At 35.3% G+C, this 19,880-nt stretch overlaps 1 protein-coding gene across 2 annotated transcripts in view; it reads right to left on the bottom strand.

Moving 5' to 3' along the window:
• Positions 1 to 19,880, bottom strand: part of LOC134530556 (multifunctional protein r) — a 163,279-nt gene that overhangs the window by 85,312 nt on the left and 58,087 nt on the right. For both annotated transcript variants that reach the window (XM_063365482.1, XM_063365483.1), the window contains exon 20: positions 18,089 to 18,193. In XM_063365482.1, coding sequence (XP_063221552.1) covers positions 18,089 to 18,193 — 105 coding nt within the window. The remainder of the gene's footprint in view (positions 1 to 18,088; positions 18,194 to 19,880) is intronic.

Below are 19,880 nucleotides of genomic sequence, written 5' to 3'. Positions count from 1 at the left end.
AAGACAACAAAAACAGATGTTGTTTATAAGTCACACACGAAAGGACTACATATAGCTTTTCATGTGAAAAGCACTCAATGCTCAAAGCCATTCCTGCAATACTGAATGTTTGACCCTGCACTTTATTTAATGGCATCGAAATACAGTTGTACTGGAAAATGAGGTCATTTAAATTGAAACCGTATATCTGTTGAAATTAAGGGAACAGCGGAATCAAAATGATGGATTGAATATGATATGGTGGAAGATCAATGTAAATGAATGCCTATGGCAAATTACCAATTTAATTGTATATAGATTAATGCTATGATGGTCAAAATAGCTTCGTAAATAACTCATATTTTAACCAATTTGAAAGATAAAAATTGTTATTGCAAGTTATCCTTAGAATATAGACATATGCTATCATGGACTTTTCTGTAGGCCTTTTTAAGACCTACAATTCTGTAGCACAATTTGATGTATCAGTCATGCATAAGTCAGTGTAGGGCATGTAAGAGCCCTTAAAGTCTTTTTAAGACTTGATTAAAAAGAAAATAGAGATTTCTCTAATATCGTTAAAATTAATGTGAATGTATTAAGCAAACAAACCTTCCGGGAGAAATTCTCTAAACATTGGCGAAAACCACATCACACTCCATTCTGAACTTTAGAAGAAGTACGCAAACAGACAGTGCTGCTGAGTTCAACAATAACGTGTTATTACTACACTGTCTTCGTTGCGTAAGCAAGGTCCAAACATTCACAATATGTGAAGAATGTCATGTACATTTTCATAAACATACATAATTTCCACAGTAAATTTGTTAGAATAGAGCACTATTCAAGATAAGTTGTAAATTTTTTCACACGTGATTCAACGGGCATTCAGACATAAATTAATATTCTTAAAACATTATTGGTACATGTTTAGCTTGTGGTGCTATATAAATCTATGTTTGTTGTACTATGTCACCACATTCAGCTATCAGTGTCGATTGCACGCACGTATTTGTTCAGCAAAGCAGTTAATGAGTGTTGGCGATGTGCGCAGGGAGATGGCGGCGGTGTGCGCGGCGGAGCGCGGCAGCGAGAGCTGCGACCTGGCTGCGCACAGCCGGCACTGCGTGGCGCCCGACCGCCTGCTAGACGCGGTGGATCGCCACGTGCAGTTCCGGCCGCAGCACGGCCCCAGGAAGCACCGTGCAGAGACCCTGGCCGCCCGCCGGCTGTTCGTAGTGCAGGACAACGTGGAGCTGTGCCCTGACCTCGACAACTGGCACTACTCCAGCGTGGACGGGCCCAACTACTGCTTCGCCGCGGAGCCCTCCCGCAGACAAGGTACCACAACCACTAACGCAGGAAATCACGACTGCAGCAAAGATTTATAACCAATCACGTTTGACACATCTACAATGTCAGCGCAACAAAAATGGCTGACGCGTCAGACATAATTTTTTTTATTTCCACTGCGTCGCTGGTGAGGCATTACTAAAATGTGTGTCAGAATTCTGTTTTCAAAAGATGATTAAACTGACTGATAATTCAATTCTATTATTATGCTTATATTAAGGTTTCGTTTACTAAATTTATTTGTAAAATCTCTGAAATGTGTTTACACCCTATGATTTTTACTATTGAAAGTTAAATAAATTTCTCTCAAACATATAGATTTAAAAAATTTGCAAGCAATGATGGCTGTTATATGTTTGTTGCATATGCAAAAACAAGAAACATTTTATAAAAAATAATATATTTTTGGTTGTAGTGGGGATGAAACCAGTATGTTCACAATAATGCAATGTTTTTCTGTCTCATTACAATCTTTTCATAGCACCGTCACGCTATTGTATTTCCACCATAACTCCATACCAGACATGTGCTTTAGCAAACATTTTGACTATGACAGCAGGATATTCTTGTAATATCAACAAAATAATTATTGATACAGGATTAAATACTCTGGATCATTATAAATAAGAGTTTGATTTGTCTAATATGCCTCACTATTCAGCTGTCTAATCTGAATGTACACTAAAGCACCTGTCAATAAAAAACACACTAAATATAACAAAATGTAGCTCACTCCTCTGCACTTCACTGCCCTTTACATAGGAAACCACAGACTGAAGATATAATTAAGACTGATCCATGTCTTCTGCGCACAAGGCCATCGTTGACTTACTTTTTTTGCCTTCGGAACTGTCAAAATCAACTATTTTATTATGCACTATGAAAGTTTGTTTACAAGCGATATTGCAACAAAAAAACACGTTTTTTTAAAATTTATTGTTATTTAGTAGTAAATTAAAGTGTAACATTAAAATGCACTAGGAATGAAATTTCAAACAACTACCGTATTGAAACTTGCATACACAAAGAGAGATAAGATATTTTTATAATCTCATCAATGCACCAGGTGTATCCACCACGAAACTTAATTTTGACACTTTTATGGGCAAATAAGCCATATAAGGTTGGGTCTAGAAATTTTCTACTGTGCATCTAGTGCACATTACCTATTTCCATCATTATTATACATTTACAACAGTTGGCCTATAATCATGTGACCTACAGTCAAACTGATGGCCCGAATAATTCTATCCTCCCATCTGTCAAAAGCCTGTCTGTCTAGCTTCAGCGTTCAACGAAATGAGACGAAAGGGAAAAATGGAGTAAAATCAAAATACCTATTTTTTTCATTTGTTTAACAAAACATTACAAATCCGATTCAAATATTGCACCTTGTTTCTAATACTACAACAGCATGCTACTTTAATAGGTAAATGCTAAAGTACAATGCTCAAGTACAATGCTCTTTCCTTAGGCTTCTGTGGTTTTCTCAAAATGTAGCTAGAAGAGCATTCAAAGAACAGGTAAAAAGCTTTTGTTTCCCGTTCGTCTCTCTCTCTCTGTCAAATACGAAGGTGTTGAGTGTGTATTACAAACAGAGGAGATGTATTTGAACAGGATTTGTAAATTTTTGTTTGATAAATATTTTTATTCATATTGTTTGCACTTTATTTTTTCTTTGTATATCATTTTTATACAAGCTGATAAAAGTTTTATACCAATTTAGTACACCGTTGTAATAAACAATACCTGGGAAATTTTTTGAAAGCTTTTGAACTTCTTGTTTTTTTTTTAAAATTAAGTTAAAGTAGGCCTTTTGCTTTTTTTATTTTTCATTTTTGGGACTTTATAAGTTCACAGCTAATTCTTTGGTCGTTCTTTGAATCTAAAACTGCCTTGCACAAACGAAGGATGCATCATGGATCAAATATAAATAAAAAGATCAAATCTAAAATCACACAACAAAATAGCTATAGGGGTTAAGAAATAAAGTTTTTGTAAAACTTAAGAAAGATTTATGAAAAAAATAATTGGATCCTTAAGGTCTTTATGCTCAGTTTGAATTTTCTAAATAGGTTCCCAAACACACCTGTTCAGTTTGTCTAGCCCTCTACAAATCATCCTGTGTATCAATTTTAGACGAGGAAATGTTTAACTGTTAGTTTGTTTTGCATTTAATCAGAATTATCCCTGAAATGTTTGCTTCAATGTGTTTTTCAGGCTACATGAGGCTGCGTTGTGATGAATCAATAGTCTCCAAAGAGCGACGCACTACGTACGAGGAAGTAGAAGACAGCGACGAGATGATCTACGATGAACCAATTTATGGCAGCAACATTGGAGCAAGCGACAGCAGCGTACTCACAGACGATGAAGCTCATCCGGAACACACAATGATTGAAGATTTTCACTACCAATCACAGGACATCATTCACTTGCCAGACAGGGAGCTGCAGTCCTTAGAAGACATCAAAGAAGAAGAAAAAAGTGAAGGACTCAAAAGTCCGCCCATTGGTAGGAAACTTTTGGCGAAGAAAAGGTTACAAGCGAAGTGCTCATCCTTGCCAGACCTGACGGACGAAGACCCCAAGAGAGAGAGCGACAGCTCCTCTGGCTACAAGTCAGGTGGTTCGTCCAAGTCACAAAGCTTGCTAAAGCTGAACACTGCAAGTGAATACAGTTACAGCACCATCAAGGGCCTGAACACACCCAGGAGACTCGCAGAGTGCACACTTGGACGCATACCTGCCAAGTCCTCTGAAATCCCGAACGAATGCTTCCAGCGCGTCATCACTAAAGTTCTCGACAGTGATGATCAGGTGAAAAAGCTCTTTGAAAATCAATACTTTCTTAACTCTGACATGTTCATGTGCAACTTCGTGGACTTGTTCTCGACACGCTTTGCGACAATTCTTGGATTCAACGAAGAGAGCGTGGAAATGGCAACTAAAGTAGGCGCAAAAATCATGTGTGACAAATTCCAAGGGGAAGGCGGGCACCTGCTAGAGGATCATTATGAGGTGATTCCCACCTTACATTGCAACGAATGGCCCGGCCAGGCAAAGGAATGGCTGCGGCGAATAAGAAACACCACATTCCACGAGAACTGTTTTTATACTTGGCCCACTCAATTGATGGTGAACAAGGTGAAGGCCATGGGATACTCTCTACTGCCTATGGGACACATGCTCAAGAAAGGGGACAGGCCAAGCAGACAGATAGAATGGCAATTAGCATTCCCGGAAGCAGAAAGGTATCTGCAACCGCGCTTGTCCCACTCACTGATGAGATGCTATCTTTTCGTTATGACACTGTACAAGAACTTCATGAAACCACGGGACACGCAACTGGGGCTACTTCCCTCACACATCCGTACTTTGATTTTCTGGCAGTGTGAGGAGCATTTCACCCTGCAGCCTGACGACCAGCCAGGAACGACAATGCGAAAGTTTATTAAAAAAATATACAATGCATTACAAGAAAAGAAACTTGAAGACTACTTTGTAAGAAAGCGGAACCTACTGGACAGCACGCCAGACGAGATTATATACATAGACCAAGAAAGAGTCTACCGCATAAATGAGCATCTCCTGCTCCACACCCTGCTGGCAATCAGAAATCTCAGGTCAGTGCTGTGCGAAAGTAATCAGTATACTATGCATATAATACTCATGTTATTACCTAAACAGTATAATTAAGTAAAAATCTTTGAACATAAAAAAAATTGCAGCACATGTAATGTACTGACGAACCCATGTGACATCAACTACCACCTCCGGTTTAGGTAGATGTTTACACTCTCTGGTGCATTGGAGAAAATCGATCTCAGACGTATCTTCTCCATTCTCTGCAACATCTCTCTCTCTTTCTCTCTCTATAATGATCCTGCCCACTGTAGCTGCATGATCTGAAGAGGGTCATGGTCAATTTTATTTTATTTCTCAGTAGCTACATCCTCCAGTGACCTCACGTTTGGGTGTTTCCACATCATGTATGTTCTAGGATACTCGGACAACTTCTCTTGCAAGTGAATCCCTATTCAACAACCTCCATAATAAAAGAGTTTTATCATGTCACCCACTTTAACCTAGTATGTGATGAATTGAACTAACTGGGTAACTTTCATAGCAGTTTCTGACGCTCTTCACCAGCCCTGGATTTCGCCTCACCAAACTTGGACTTTTTATCTAATAAAAGCGACAGGTAATCACTAATCAGGCATGTCACACCTCCTCAAATGCAACACAGTGCATCGTTTTCTCTTATTGAATATTACTGCTGGAGTCTTCTCCAATTACTGTGTAAGGTGTACCACCGTATACTATAGTGTATGCGTAAAGAATGCTTACAAAAATATTTCAACAGCTTTGTTTCTATCAACATCACAAAGCATAGACTGTACAATCTTATTAAAAGTTATTTCTTGCCCTACAATGCCCTGGTCATTTAGGTATTTTCACAGTTCGAAAAGGCATTTTCTAAAATAAAGCAAATATTAACACCTCTGTCTGGTTATGTTTTTTTTTTTTTTTTTTTTAATCTGGCATTCAGTCTCATATGGAAGTTGTCTCTAGTGAGAACAAAATACTTAATTAAACACACAAGAACACATAACTAATATGGAATAACACTTGGCAGGCATTTGATTAAAAAAATAGTACATGCTCACTCATTAAATACCACCTTATCAAACAGTTGGTGCTGCGCATGTAAAAAGGATGAAAATTTAATAAGAAAATTGCACAGAGCACTGTGCTGATGCCAGTTTCTTAGCTGTTACGTTTAGCAACTGGTAGTAACTTGCTTTAAATATCATTTAGAAACACATGGTTCAGCTTACACATTACAGTGTACTATACAAGTGACAAATTAATGTTATAATTTCTTTAAGATATGTTATGAAACTTAGTAAAAAAAAACACACACTCACGCATTCACACATAAACACACACACAAGGAAAAGTTGTCCTACATTAAAAATCACTGCCAGCAGTCTTGAGCCTAACAAGAAATAACACATATTGTGGGCGTGCCCAAAGGCTACAGATAGAGCCCAAAATTATTTTTAGTGTTTTTATATAAACGTAACTTGTTGTAATAGCTAGCATGTTTAACAAAAACACTATTGTAGGTTCAAGAGTAGCAGCTTCTATCCACTGCTCAACTACAAGAAGCTGTACCAGATCGTGACGCAGGAGAACCTTGTGATGCTGAACAACCCGACCTTGGCCAGGACAGTTTCTGCCCACCAGCAAGCAGCAGAGAGACAGAGAGAACCTGGTTCTGTGAGAAACCTACCCGTGGACATGTGGCAAGGTGTGAAGATGGCCAACCCACACCAGAAGTTCGCAGAGAAGGCTCACAAGCATTTGGAGCAAAAGAGCGCTGCACACAGGCAGATGGCTCCGCGGGGCTCCACGGAATCCATAGACATGAATGTAAGCTACCCCCACACACAGTAACATTCTACTTTATTCTTTCACCTTTGTATTCAACAAAAATTAGTTGGTGTCAATCTCAAAAGTGTATCTTACTAAAACTTCTATCACAATTATTTTTTTTAACACAGTTTATATAAATATCATAGTTCAGAAAATAATCTACTTAAAAAATAATAAAAATATATACATATATAGTTTTCAAATAAGCAGGGAAAAAAAAAACATTTAATCACCATGTCCCAACATTGTACAAAGAAACCAGTATCCTAGAAGGCTTACTTAGAAATAATAATGCTATGATAAGTAAATTAAATTCTGAGATTAAAATAAAATAATGAGACAAAGCTTAAGTAATTCAGAAAAGTATATGTCAAGTGTAATATACGGCAGTAAAAATAACAATTAAAAATCAATTTTCAGTCACCAAATATTAGACCACTAACAACTTACTAGTTTATCTGCCACAAATATATGTAATTAATTATTGTTTTGGCACATTTAGCTTTGGAATAAATACTTTATTTACTTGATCATGAAGAAATAGCTTACTTATGATGAAAGATACAATTTCAATTTAAACATGTAAAAAAAAAAGTAATGGTGTATTTTCAGTAGGTTACCAAATCTTAATTCTATCTATGTTTTGTGCAAAGGCTATTCTGGTTGACTTAGCATTTATTTGGCTGCTTCAACCTCAAACGAGAAGTTTCCATTTCAAATGTAAAGTTTTTTAAAACAGCAGAAGCCTTGCTTACAGGGAGATACTGTTGTCATATCAGTCTTTTATCTTTAAGTGACAATTGAAGCCCCATCATAAATTACTATCTTACTGAACCTACCACATTTATGCTAATTACAAATGTATAGTTTTCCTGCAAATTTTGGAAGTTATTAGTATTGTATGCATCCCATTTTCAAATCTCAAAAACTCATTAAATTTTGGTATATATTAGAAAAAAAAATTGATGAGCACAAGACGCCATCAATTGTAAGAGATACCAAATTTTCTAAAGTGTATTATAATAAAGTTGACTGGGTGTGTTCTGTAGCAGGTGAGGATCAGAAAAGGTGCAGAGCCCCTGAGAAGAACGATGCTTCTAGAGTTGTTTATCCCACACTTCATAGAGATGGCCAAGGCAAGCAACAGGTTCCGGGCGACGAAGCAAGCCCAGTTCTACCTGCAACAAGCCGAGCGCCTCGCCAAGCTCCTGGAAGAGGAGCCGACAGAGGTGGACACCGCACGGGCGTTCCGCACCTCCGTGGACGAGCTGCGCCGAGCCTCCTACGATCCGACCGCCTCCAAAGCCTCGCAGCCGGACGAAGAGATCAGCCCCGCCCCAGACAAACCGGCCGAGCAACTGTTCATACGCACACAGAGACCGCTCCCCACGGGCACGGTGCAGCACCCGGAGATCGACCGTGCGCCACTGGTGGTGACGCTGGCACAAGTGCACTCGCAACACGTCAACGCGGCTCAGGTGGCGGGCGGCCGGGGCGCGCGGGCGGTCATGAACCTGCCCGATGTCCCGGAACAGGAATACGACGAAATACTCCCGGACAGAGAGGAGACGTCACTGTGAGCGCTACTGGTGACGGCAGTGTGCTACCGTCGAGCTGTGGCAACTACGGGTTCTCCTCACACTAGGCCTGTGCGGAGATTCCACCAAGTGAATCAATTGAAGCGCTTTTTTTCATATTTGATTAGACTTCGCAGTGAAATTTTGCTATTAGTTTTATTTGAAGTTTCGGTTGTGATGATGCAAAGCTTGGCGTCTGTTGTGAAGCTTCGCATTTTTTTGCAAAGCTTTAAAACATTGGAAGTCTAAGGTTCACTCATTAAAATTTTTTTTTTTTTGTGTTGAATATGTTTTGCTTGAATAAAGTTGGTTATTTAACAAAATCGAAAGATGGCACTCTGTATTATACTATATTAATATCTTAATATTAATATTATGCATGGTTATAATACCACTTTTATTCAATGATGTTATACATTGGGCCCAATTTGCTAATCAATCAGTTCAAACATTACAAACCTTAAAACTTTTTTTAAAATTGTAATCCTGCATTTCATACAATAAGTATATTATAGCTTCGCCAAGAAAAACATTCTTAATTCGATTCGACTGTGCGGTTTGCAAATATTTTAAAGATTCAATTTGATATTCACTTGAAGAAAAAAACAACTAGTATTTGCTCAGCCAAAGACACTACAAAGGCTGTGGTTATGTACGTGTGGTTACAGTAATCCAGAGTTACAATACGGTTTGCTTCAATAACTTAGAAATAAAGTGAACTACGTTACTATATACATATATAATTTATATAATATATATTTTTTTTAAGGAAGAAGAAATCTCAAGATATGTTACAGACAAACTTTAGATTTTACAGTGTTTACGAACAGTAAAGGCTATTTTAAGATGAAATTTAATTGAATACTTCATCAAATAATGGCTTGAGAAAACTGTTATAGTTAAAAAAAAATTAGCATGATCATAGCACTTTTACAATTTTGTAAATTCTCTCTGTCACACACAGAGCAGAGTATTAAGTGATCTGATATGCACAAAAAAATGTAAACACTACCACATTAATTAAGATATATTAACAGTGGAGAACTAGGAACAAAGAGTAATGTTAATGTGTGTCAGTATATAGATTTAGTACCTACCTATTTAATATTATTTGAGGACAATATTATAGCTTAATATTAAAATAAATTTATTTATTCTGACTGTTTACGAGCTTAATTATGTAAGTATGTGAGCACATAATATTCTCCCTTTTTTTAAGTTTGTTATTTTTAAAACCTGAAAAAATTTTGAAATTATTTATTTTATGTAATAATTTCAGTATTACTTGTAAGAAATATGTATTACTTATTTGTATGTAACAATATTAATTTTGGTAATAAAATATATATGTGCTAAAATTATGCAAAAATGTAATTTAATAATAATGAATTTACTGAAAACAAGTATTTTCCAAATAGTCAAGATATTTTTAACAGCTACCAAGAGTATAGTTTACATATATTTAGTCAAGTCCTTAAAAATTGAGTCAAACTAAAGACGTTGCAGAAGTTATTTTTTCATGTGATTTAAAATTAATAAGTACTAAAATGGAGTAAGATACAATACTATAGGTAAAAATAAATAAGCATGCAGAAACTTACTTATACATATGTATCATATTTTGGAAAATGTTGAAAGTAGCCTCTGACCGGTGCTCTACATAGTAGGATAAATTAACAAAATACAAATTTTATGCACCAATAATTAATACAATGTTATTTTAATTATTATTTAGGAATAATTAAAATATATTTTAATTATACTGATATATTTTGAACATTTGTAATGTTTTCACTATTCAAATAACTTAAGACATATAATTTGAAAAACACTTAATGAAGGTGTTAAAAAACTGCACATTTACTATAAAGTTACCAAAACAAAAATATAAACAATCACGATAGAATTTAGCTCTCGTATTATTTTTTCCATTTTATTTAACAATTTTCTGAAGAGTTACTATTTTTCCCACTTCAAAAATTACAATACTCGGGCATTTTCTAAGTCACTTCACGTTTTAGAAAAAAAAATAAACTAGATGAAAAATGCATATTACTCTTTAATAAAGAAAAACAAAGCTGTAACACAATTTGACTATAGACACACGTACATGTATCATTTACAGTTTGCTATGTTTGTGCCGAACATCAATACTACTGTTGGCTCCTCTTCCAGAAAAAATTTAGATTGGAAACATTAAAATATTTACTTTTCGTAGGTTGTTTGCTGTGTTACAAATCTATGGCATACTGCTGACCTTTCACTTCAAATAGGATTTCTAGTGTTGAGATTTAAATAATGGGATATGTTATGTTATCCAGCCAGTATAATTATGTGAACAGTGTTAATTCCAGAACAACATAAATAATAAGAACACAAAGTGTTTGCAAGCTATATAGCAGCAGTACGTGATTTGTTATCATTGCTTATTTCAAATATGTATAGGTAGGGACAAGATAATATGGTGAATTGCGATAAAACCGAAATGTCACCAAAAAGCTTGTAAATTCACCATATAACACCAAAATGCAAATAATACAGTATAAAGCATAGAAATGCAACTCAAATGAAATCAATGAGTGTGTTAGCAGAACTTTACTTAAGTACAAAAAAAATTAAATTTTAATGTATTAAATTTAATTAATTATTTTGAAGACAAAGTTTGTACTAAAACGTATCATGTAGAAATGGATTGGGAAAAAAAATATTTTGTTTAAGCTTTAATCCAGTTGAAGTGAACTTAGCATTTGACGTCACATCACGGCCAGCGCCGTCCTACCCCTCCCTCTTACTTTCTCCTCCCTTGGTTCTCGCCGGCCTTCTCCTTTCTTCCCCCCCTCCTGAGCTCTGCGCATGCGCAGTGACCTGGGTGTCAAAGTATTTAAGCCCCGGAGAGCTTCGACTCGTTCTTGTTAATATTTTTAGTTTCCTGGGTAGCCGGTACTCATTAATTGCTTTGGACTTGTAAAAGTTTCCATGTAGGAGTTTAACTTTCGTTAGGCATAGGAGCGGCGTGGTACCCGGTGAGCATGGCAAGTATTGGTTCCTAGGAGTAACTTAGTTTCCGACAGAAAGTGGCTCTGTCTAAATAGGCAATAGGTAAAATTTACTAATTCGGCTGCCACCTTATACATATTCAGTTTTGGTTGGTAATTACGGTTGTGGATTCATTTGTGTGACCGTACCTTATTTGTTTCCTTTTCATTTGATGTCTGCCATGAGTCATCTAGCCGGGCCACGCTCGCGAGGTTGTTTTGCTTTCCCTTTCAAGTCAGGCTTTTAACACGGGCACGCAATGTTTTCTGAACTTATTGCGCTCGCTAATAATTTTGGACACTGTAATCTTACGTTTTGCTATATGTAATTCCTTTGAGGCTGCATGGCTCGCTTGTTTGTATGGAGCATAAAAGCTACCTTTGAGCCCGCAATAACGTATTTCTATGTCAAGCTCCATGCTGACATTGGCACGTAATGTTTCACTTAAAAGATTAGCCTTAGGGCATGTATTGGAAGGACCGACTTTGTTTTGTAGTGAAAGAGTCATAGAGCTAGGTATTTGCTTCTGTTCACGACATCGTTGACCCTTGCTCCTTAAGAGTTTAACGTACGATATGTTATAGCTGGAATTGCTAATTTGTGACGTAGAACATTTGTTTTGACTCTCCAGGTAGTGTAAGATTGTTATAATTTGGACCCTTGTCATTCTATACGAATACATATATATCTTGCTAGCAATCACGTGTAACCTAGCCTTACTGTTCTTTGTGATTCTCGAGTAAATACGTTGGGTTAGTTATGGCTCCGAAGCATCTTATGTAACCAGTTAGCCTTATTTTGCTTGTTTATTCATTTATTACGTGTCCAGTGTTGATTGTACAGCAGTGAGATCTATTTTTGATCAGCTATTGTAAGAGGCAGATTTCATTGTATTTCCCAAAACAAAACATTAAAAACTCTAAAATGAATTGTCTTTACACGCAGAATAATTCCCACTCTGAAGTCTGTAAAACAACAGACGCTTAAGTATTTCTCCTCTCGTGTGAGCAGTATAGTTTGTAGAGTATTGGGTCGGGCGCGAACCCAGTACGCTGCACATTATAACATTATTTGTGACTCATTTACAATCCTGATGTAGGTACATATTCATAACACACAAAACACACAAAAACCTGCAAAAATTTGTCTTCATTCCAAATAGTTCTTCCCTAAACATACTTAATTTATTGTAAATATGCATCATCACATAATAGTCAAATAGTACTATTTTGGTGAAGTTAGTATTTAGTAGGCCTGTGCAAATACATGCTTTTTAATTCGAAACGAGTATGAATATAAAATTATTCTCGAATACGAATACTGAATTAGAATATTAAAACTCAGAATTATTATCCCAATAAAAATTCATTTTTTACATCTTGTAACAACTTCTGGAAAATCAGGACAAATAATACTAAAGTGAAAAATTGGTGAAGTTAAGTTAGATACTGTGCTGAAACATGACTGTTCTACGCACAGAAAGTGTTTTGTTTTATTTAAATAACATTTTTTAATTATTATTATTATTATTTGTTGACATTTTTATGTTTTGTTCTATTGTTGTGTGTTTGGACGTATCTGCAACTACCATACTCTATGGTGTAATCTGAGTGACGTCCAAGCTCAATTAGCAAGACCCCTCTAGGGAGCAATTGACTTTAAACGGCAAATTGAACTTTTTATACATAATTTGCATAACAAAACTTTCATTGTTGAAAAATCATATTTTAAATTTAAGGCATTTTAATGTATTAATTTGTATTGTTAATTGTCTGTGTTTGATTTTGACGTGATAATTAAGTCAACAATCTTAGTGTTTCGGCCAATCAGAGGCCATGTTACTTAAGATAAGCGTCACTACTGAATTAACGGTAAGAGTCTTGGAACGACAATGATGGCTACATAGCCCGGGTTTAAATCCCCTCAAAAATCAACGGAATTTACTAGCTGGGTAGATCATCCTACTACTAGGATGTAAAAAACGTTGTATGAAACTATATTACATGTTGTTTAATTAGGGCACGTCATAAATGACGTGTATTTAGGAGTGATTTGCCGTGAGTAAAATACCGACTCATGATGCTATCCTAATTGAACTGTCTTTCTACTTACAAGTGTCGTAATATTGCCAACGGACTTATAAACATTGCATTTTTATTGCTGAGCACGTTAAAGAACCTATTGAGACAAACATTTTATTAAAAACAATTACATATCTTGTTCTACATTTGATTTAGTTCTTACACCCAGAGGTGAACTGAGACAGAGCTCTCACGATGCTTTACCGCAATTATCTATTCAGTTCAGCCGCGGTACATCAAAATTAACTTTAATCACGAACACAACAAATAAACATTATTTTTTTCACACTAATTTCTGATTATAAATTGAGATTTCAACAGGCATATTTAATTTGAACTATATGAACTTTTGTTTTTATTTCATCATGTGTGCAACATAACTCCAGTAATTTCAGAAAATATGAATGGTATACCACTGGTCCAACCATAAATTAATTATATTTTATTTGATTAAAGAATATTTGTGTTAACCATATGTTACCCTGTTGTTATTTTACAGTGCATATGTATGTGTTCCCTATGATTTCAATTTGTCTGTTGTTTAGTCTCATGCCCTTTGAAGATTTAAAGTGTGAGAATATTTAATCTTTCTCTTATGTACCACACTACATTAGCCTTGACATAGTAAGGAAATCAAGTTGTACATAAGGGTGGCGCCCAGATATCAAGTTTAAAAATAATCAAAGAATATATATTGGACAGAGCAATAAATAGCCAAAGAGAACTATTTATTATTTAAACCTCATTACATTAAGAGCCTTTTAACAGAGTGTAGGAGAGTGTATGAAATATAGTAAATATTATTATTAAAAATAGTAATAGTAAAAACGACAACTGTTTTCTCCAATAACAAAACAACAACACACCATTCATTCTGCTTATATATATACAATACAATAATTATAAGGATTAATATATCTAAATTAAGAAATAATTGTTTTTTAATTATGCAGCTAAACTAACTTAACCTAACCAATCAAACAATTTTTTTCATTTCAGTTCCTGTTTGCCTTATTTTCCATAAACCAGCTACTCTGCATATGGATCAATAAAACTAGTTTTTTTTAATGCATGATTCCCAAATTTAGTGATTGAATGAGCTCATATTTACATATTTAAACTATAGATATTAACGAGTTTTTGTTTTTATCAACCACCAGGTAAATTGTATTTTAGTTCAGTACTACGTATTATAAAAACAATTGGTGCTTATGTCATCCAGTATTGTAAACCCCATTATTTATGTTTTTGGAGATATCTTTAAACTGCGTCTGTTTTATCATAGATATATACAGCAAGTAAGCTGCTAATGTCCCACATGATGTTAAATAGATTGTGACTATCGATTTACACGGCGTGTGAACTATGACGATTCCTTTTTTTAATGCACATCTCACTAAAATACGTTTTTTGTGGTGGTGTAGTCCATGGTTGTTGATGTTTGTTTATTGTTTCCCCACTTCTGGTGCCTGTGAGGAAAAGAATCCAAATAATATTATGTTTTCAAGTTTGAAACGACAAATGTGCCGTGTTTAGGATCGTTCACGTGATTTTTCCGTTACTGTTTCGCGAGAAAGTGGTAAAAAAAAATGCTTTGAATACTTGATGCATGTTAAAACGAGGCTTAATGATCGTTTTTGATTATGAAGCCCCCATTAAAACATCAAAATGGGTTATTATATTGCAGAAATGTCTTAACCTTAACAATGAATATTGGTATAAGATAAACTCACGAGGTATGCTATGTCCAATATTCATATGGAAACGAATATTTGCTATTTCCAAGTGTTAGTATTCAAAGTTGAATCGAATAGTTTATTTTTTGTATTTGTAATCAAAAATTTGCACAGGCCTAGTATTTAGAAGGTAAATATGTAGTTGGGCGATATTTGTTAAAAATAATTTTAAAATTCAGAAAATACTTTTATTCTATGCATTTTAACTTCCTCTTTTCATAAAACCCGGCAGAGATAAGAAATTACAAATACTTTAGGAGATATTACCGTTCTTATTTCACAATACAAGACCTGAGCAATTATTCGACCGCCGCAATTTTTTATTTTGCTGTGTGTTCGTGAATGCCTAATTAATTAAAATGGTTGATTAGGTCAGGTCAGTTACATTATAAATACTTTCAAACTAAGCAGACATTAAAAATAAAATGAATTAATTTTAATGGTTATTTAGTTTTAAAGTATTTATAATGTAACTGACCTGACCTAACGAACCGGGACAAAGGATAAACAGTAGGAACTGAATATTGGCCTATCACGCATCTATCACGTGAAAAAAATTCTCCAATAAATAAAAAAATTCATACTCTTAAAAAAGAAGCAATGTAAAAAGCCGCATGAATGCACAGGTATTGTGATGAAAATTAAAAAATTTGATATCTCCTAAAGTATTTGGAATTTCTTATCTCCGCCGGGTTTAATGAAAAGAGGAAGTTAAAGAGCATAGAATAAAAGTATTTTCGGATTTTAAAATTATATTTTAACACATATCGCCCAACTACATATTTACCATTTATAAATATAGGAGTTTAATATTTGTTAAAAAAAAACATACCTACTATCTTTATGAACAAAATGGATTGATAAAAATAAAAGGAATATCACCAAAATATCTTGTTTAAAAAATGAAATTGTCTTAAAGATAATATCATAAAATCTTGTCCCTCCATACATGAACTATTACTCTATTGTGTAATTTTTTTAATAAGCTTAAAATAAGAATAAAGTAAAAAATAAACATTTTAATATAAAAAAAACAATGGGGTGCTCTTGTCTTTCATTATCATACTGACCATTCTAACAAATAGTCATTAGTGATAGAAAATTTGAGACAACTGATATAAAGCACCCCACACTTTTTTTCATTAAAATTAATGGTTTTGTTTATTACTTGAATCTTACTTTAGCTTATTAAAATAATTACATTATACAGAGTTGCAGTTCATTCCATTGCTTTTGAACAAATTTCTTAAATTTAAATATAATTTTATCTTTTACTTTCCAGTTCATATTAAATTTTTTATAAATACCTCGAAATGCACCAATATCATATTTAAAAGTACAGGAAATTTTGAAGGCAATTGACCCCCCTCCCCCCCCTGGGGGGAGGTTCGATGGTACCCGAAGGCCCCGGAAGCAAATCAAAATCAATGTACTTCATTTTTCCTGGCTTTCAAAAAAAGGGGGTAATTTTCCACCCCCTATGCCTGGCAGAGGGGAGGGGAAAATGCTGTGGTTCCCAAATGGCTCGAAAACACTCCAAATTGAAAGATAATCAATTTTTTAAGTTTTCAAAATTTTATGGCTTTATACCCCTTCCTCCTCGATGGGGGCAGTCTACTTCAGGCAAATTTCCAACTGTGCCGCGGGCTCATGGATACACAAAAAGCATAGTTATTCCTCATAGATCGAAAGTAGTGGTTTTTTCTTGTTTTGTCCCTAAGACCCTACCCCCGTCCTTTCCTCTGCCATTTGTGGAGCCCTTGCCTGAGAGTCATAGTGTCTTTGTGACACAAACACATGGTATAGCAATGGTAAAAACAAAATATTCCCCGAAAACCTTTTTGTGTGTTCCGGCGAACAAAAGCACATGTTAAAACTTGAAAAGTGACCCAGTAAACATTTCTGAGAAAATGAACTTTTAGATCAAAAGGGCCAAAACCCATTCTCCCAAGGAAAAGGAAGGGTGGACCCACTGACGTCTGACTTTATAATTATAATACTCCTCGAAATGAACTACAAAATCAATTTTCTGAGTCCCGAAAATTTTGTGGGCAATTGACCCCCACCTGAGGGGGTCCAGTGGTGCCTGAAGAACTCAGTACACCAGAATCAACATACTTAAATTTTCCTGACTTTCGAAAAATTGGGGGCAAATGAACTCCCCTCGAGGGGGTGGGGGAAGCAGTTGAACCCCGAGCACATTTTACAACATGCCCTGTCCTCATGGAACGGGAACTCTCCAAATTGAAAGAAAATTGATTTTTGTAATTTCCAAAATTTTGCGGGTTGACATATGGGGAAGGGGGGGAGGAAGGGGCAGTCGACCCCTAGACAAATTTTCTACCCGGCCTCATAAACACTAAAAGCATGGTTATTGCTCATAGCTTCAAGTAGTGATTTCTTCCCCTCAAGACACTCTCAATCTTCCAGTCATAGTCATAAAATTATTGTATTGTCATCCGGATTACATATATTTGCAAAATTTCAAATCCATACGACAGAAGTGGGTAAAAATTGACTGATTACACATATATGTAGTTAGTTACAAGTGAACCTAAAATAAAGCATGTTAAAATACTATCTAGTCCCATCCAGTTGAATGCAATGAACTCAGCTTTTGGACAGAGTCGAGCTGAAGCTACTCACTCGACTTGGCTTCAGTCTCTGCCCTTCTCTAGTTATAACAGTATTTCACAGCTTCCACTGGCGTTTCTTCTGGCCGGCGGCTTTAAAGGTTGGGAGGTACATACTAAGAAGAAGCAACTGGGCTGGGGACGGAAACCACTCCTAGTGCAGGCAGCTGGGGTGAAACCCACCTCTTCCTACACATCCGTCCAACACACTGCAACCCTCCACCAACGACCCGGTCCAGGAGATGTACTCACGTCGACACCGTGCTCTGTGTAGAAGTCAGCCGTGCCCATGCTGGCGTAGAGCTTGTAGCCCATCTTCTGTAGGGCGCTGATACTTGGCAGCAGTTCCATCTTGTGCTGCAATGACCACCGCAACCAGACTGTGACGCTACATCCTCGTAGAAGTGTGAACAGTGACTTGGAGGAACAACAGGGAAACAGACACAATGGAAAGAAAAAGTGACAGATGAGAAGAAGTGAAAAATGAGGTTCAACAAGAAATATCATGGAAAAGGCATTGCTGAGAAGCAATGGGAGAGTTTAGAAAATAAGACCCTACTGAAACATTGCCTGTTAAAATGCTGCATCTGAAGTCAGAGTGAAAGACTGGAAGAGAGTGACAGAGGAATGATGAATGAGATGGAGAAGATGGAAGCATTGGGTGTAGACAGCTGATCACAATGATTGACAAAAATGGTGAAATTCTGACAAGGACAAACTTAAAATGCTTCAATTTAACATTAAGCTTAAAATACAGTCTGTAAATTAAACAAAGTATTTTTTATGTATAGAAATAATTTAATTATACCTAGCATACAATTTCATAAAACACTCAATTTATAAGACTGCAGATTTTGCTTTGAAATTAAAATTTTTTAAAGTTCCTGTGGAATCACTTTGGCATTAACCTTACTAGTTATAATTTTAAATCACAATTTTGTTGATGAAAATGTTGATTAAAAACTTAATTCATTAAATGAAAGTTTAAAATAAACTACAGTAAAATCCTCTAAACAAAATTTTGTGTATAATAAGTTTAAAAAATTTAGCACTGGACCTATAAATGCATATAATTTTGAACTTTAAATAAAATTTTCACATTACTAAGTCTAAATTTCTAATTAACCTGAACTTCTTAACAAGGATACCATGCGCATATGAAAAAAAAAAGTGAATTTTACTGGAGTTATATGACACCTTTCCTGAAGTAAAATTAATCAAGTGGCACAAACGGTATAGTCATATTCCTCATTACTACAAAAGCACTAGAACACAACAAAAACTGTCAAAAAAGGTTCCACCTAGAGATGGACTGTTCGAATCCTCCATTCTTGAATCCCACCATATATATAATATTCAAAATATTCCCGAGTCTAAGAAAAAGATTCTCAGAAAAATATTGCTGTAAATGTAGTAAATTCAAAAATTAAACACTGTTTATCTTTGTACATATTCTATTACCATTCCTCAAAATAATGTACTTTTAATATGTATGTATTAAGTAAATAAAATTACAATATATATCATGTACGTACTGATCTGGAAAACTTTTTAATGAAAAGAATATAGATTAACAGTTGGCATATTTAGAAACCCCAAAATATGGTGAAGCACGAAATTAGTGGAAAATGACATATTAATTCAGCGGTTTTTAAAGTTTATCGAGAAATTTCTCAAAATTTTTGTAGCAAGACGAAGTTTGGCACGAAACACAGCTGTTTCTGTGAGTTAATCTAAGCCATTTCTGAAAATGTCACATGGGACATAGATCTTTAAAGAGAAAACAAATTTCATGAACAAAATATTTCCTTATACATTTCTCGAAAGTAATTTTTTTCTGCTGCAGCACCCATTAATTTTATGAATGCCACAAAACTGATACATTTCTTTTTGTTCTGTGTGTATGACCCAAAATTATACATATTGTAGGTAGTTCAATAGTTCAGATATTTAGTTATTTAGTAGAAAAGCACAATGGCTCTGTTTACAGGAGAAGCTACTGCACATTCTATATTTATTCCTAGTTTTAGGTAGCTGTTCTTTA

This window comes from Bacillus rossius, chromosome 3 (genome assembly GCF_032445375.1).
Source record: "Bacillus rossius redtenbacheri isolate Brsri chromosome 3, Brsri_v3, whole genome shotgun sequence".
Taxonomy (NCBI): domain Eukaryota; kingdom Metazoa; phylum Arthropoda; class Insecta; order Phasmatodea; family Bacillidae; genus Bacillus; species Bacillus rossius.
The sequence above is the reverse complement of the archived record's forward strand: the minus strand, read 5'-3'. Positions and strand labels throughout refer to the sequence as shown.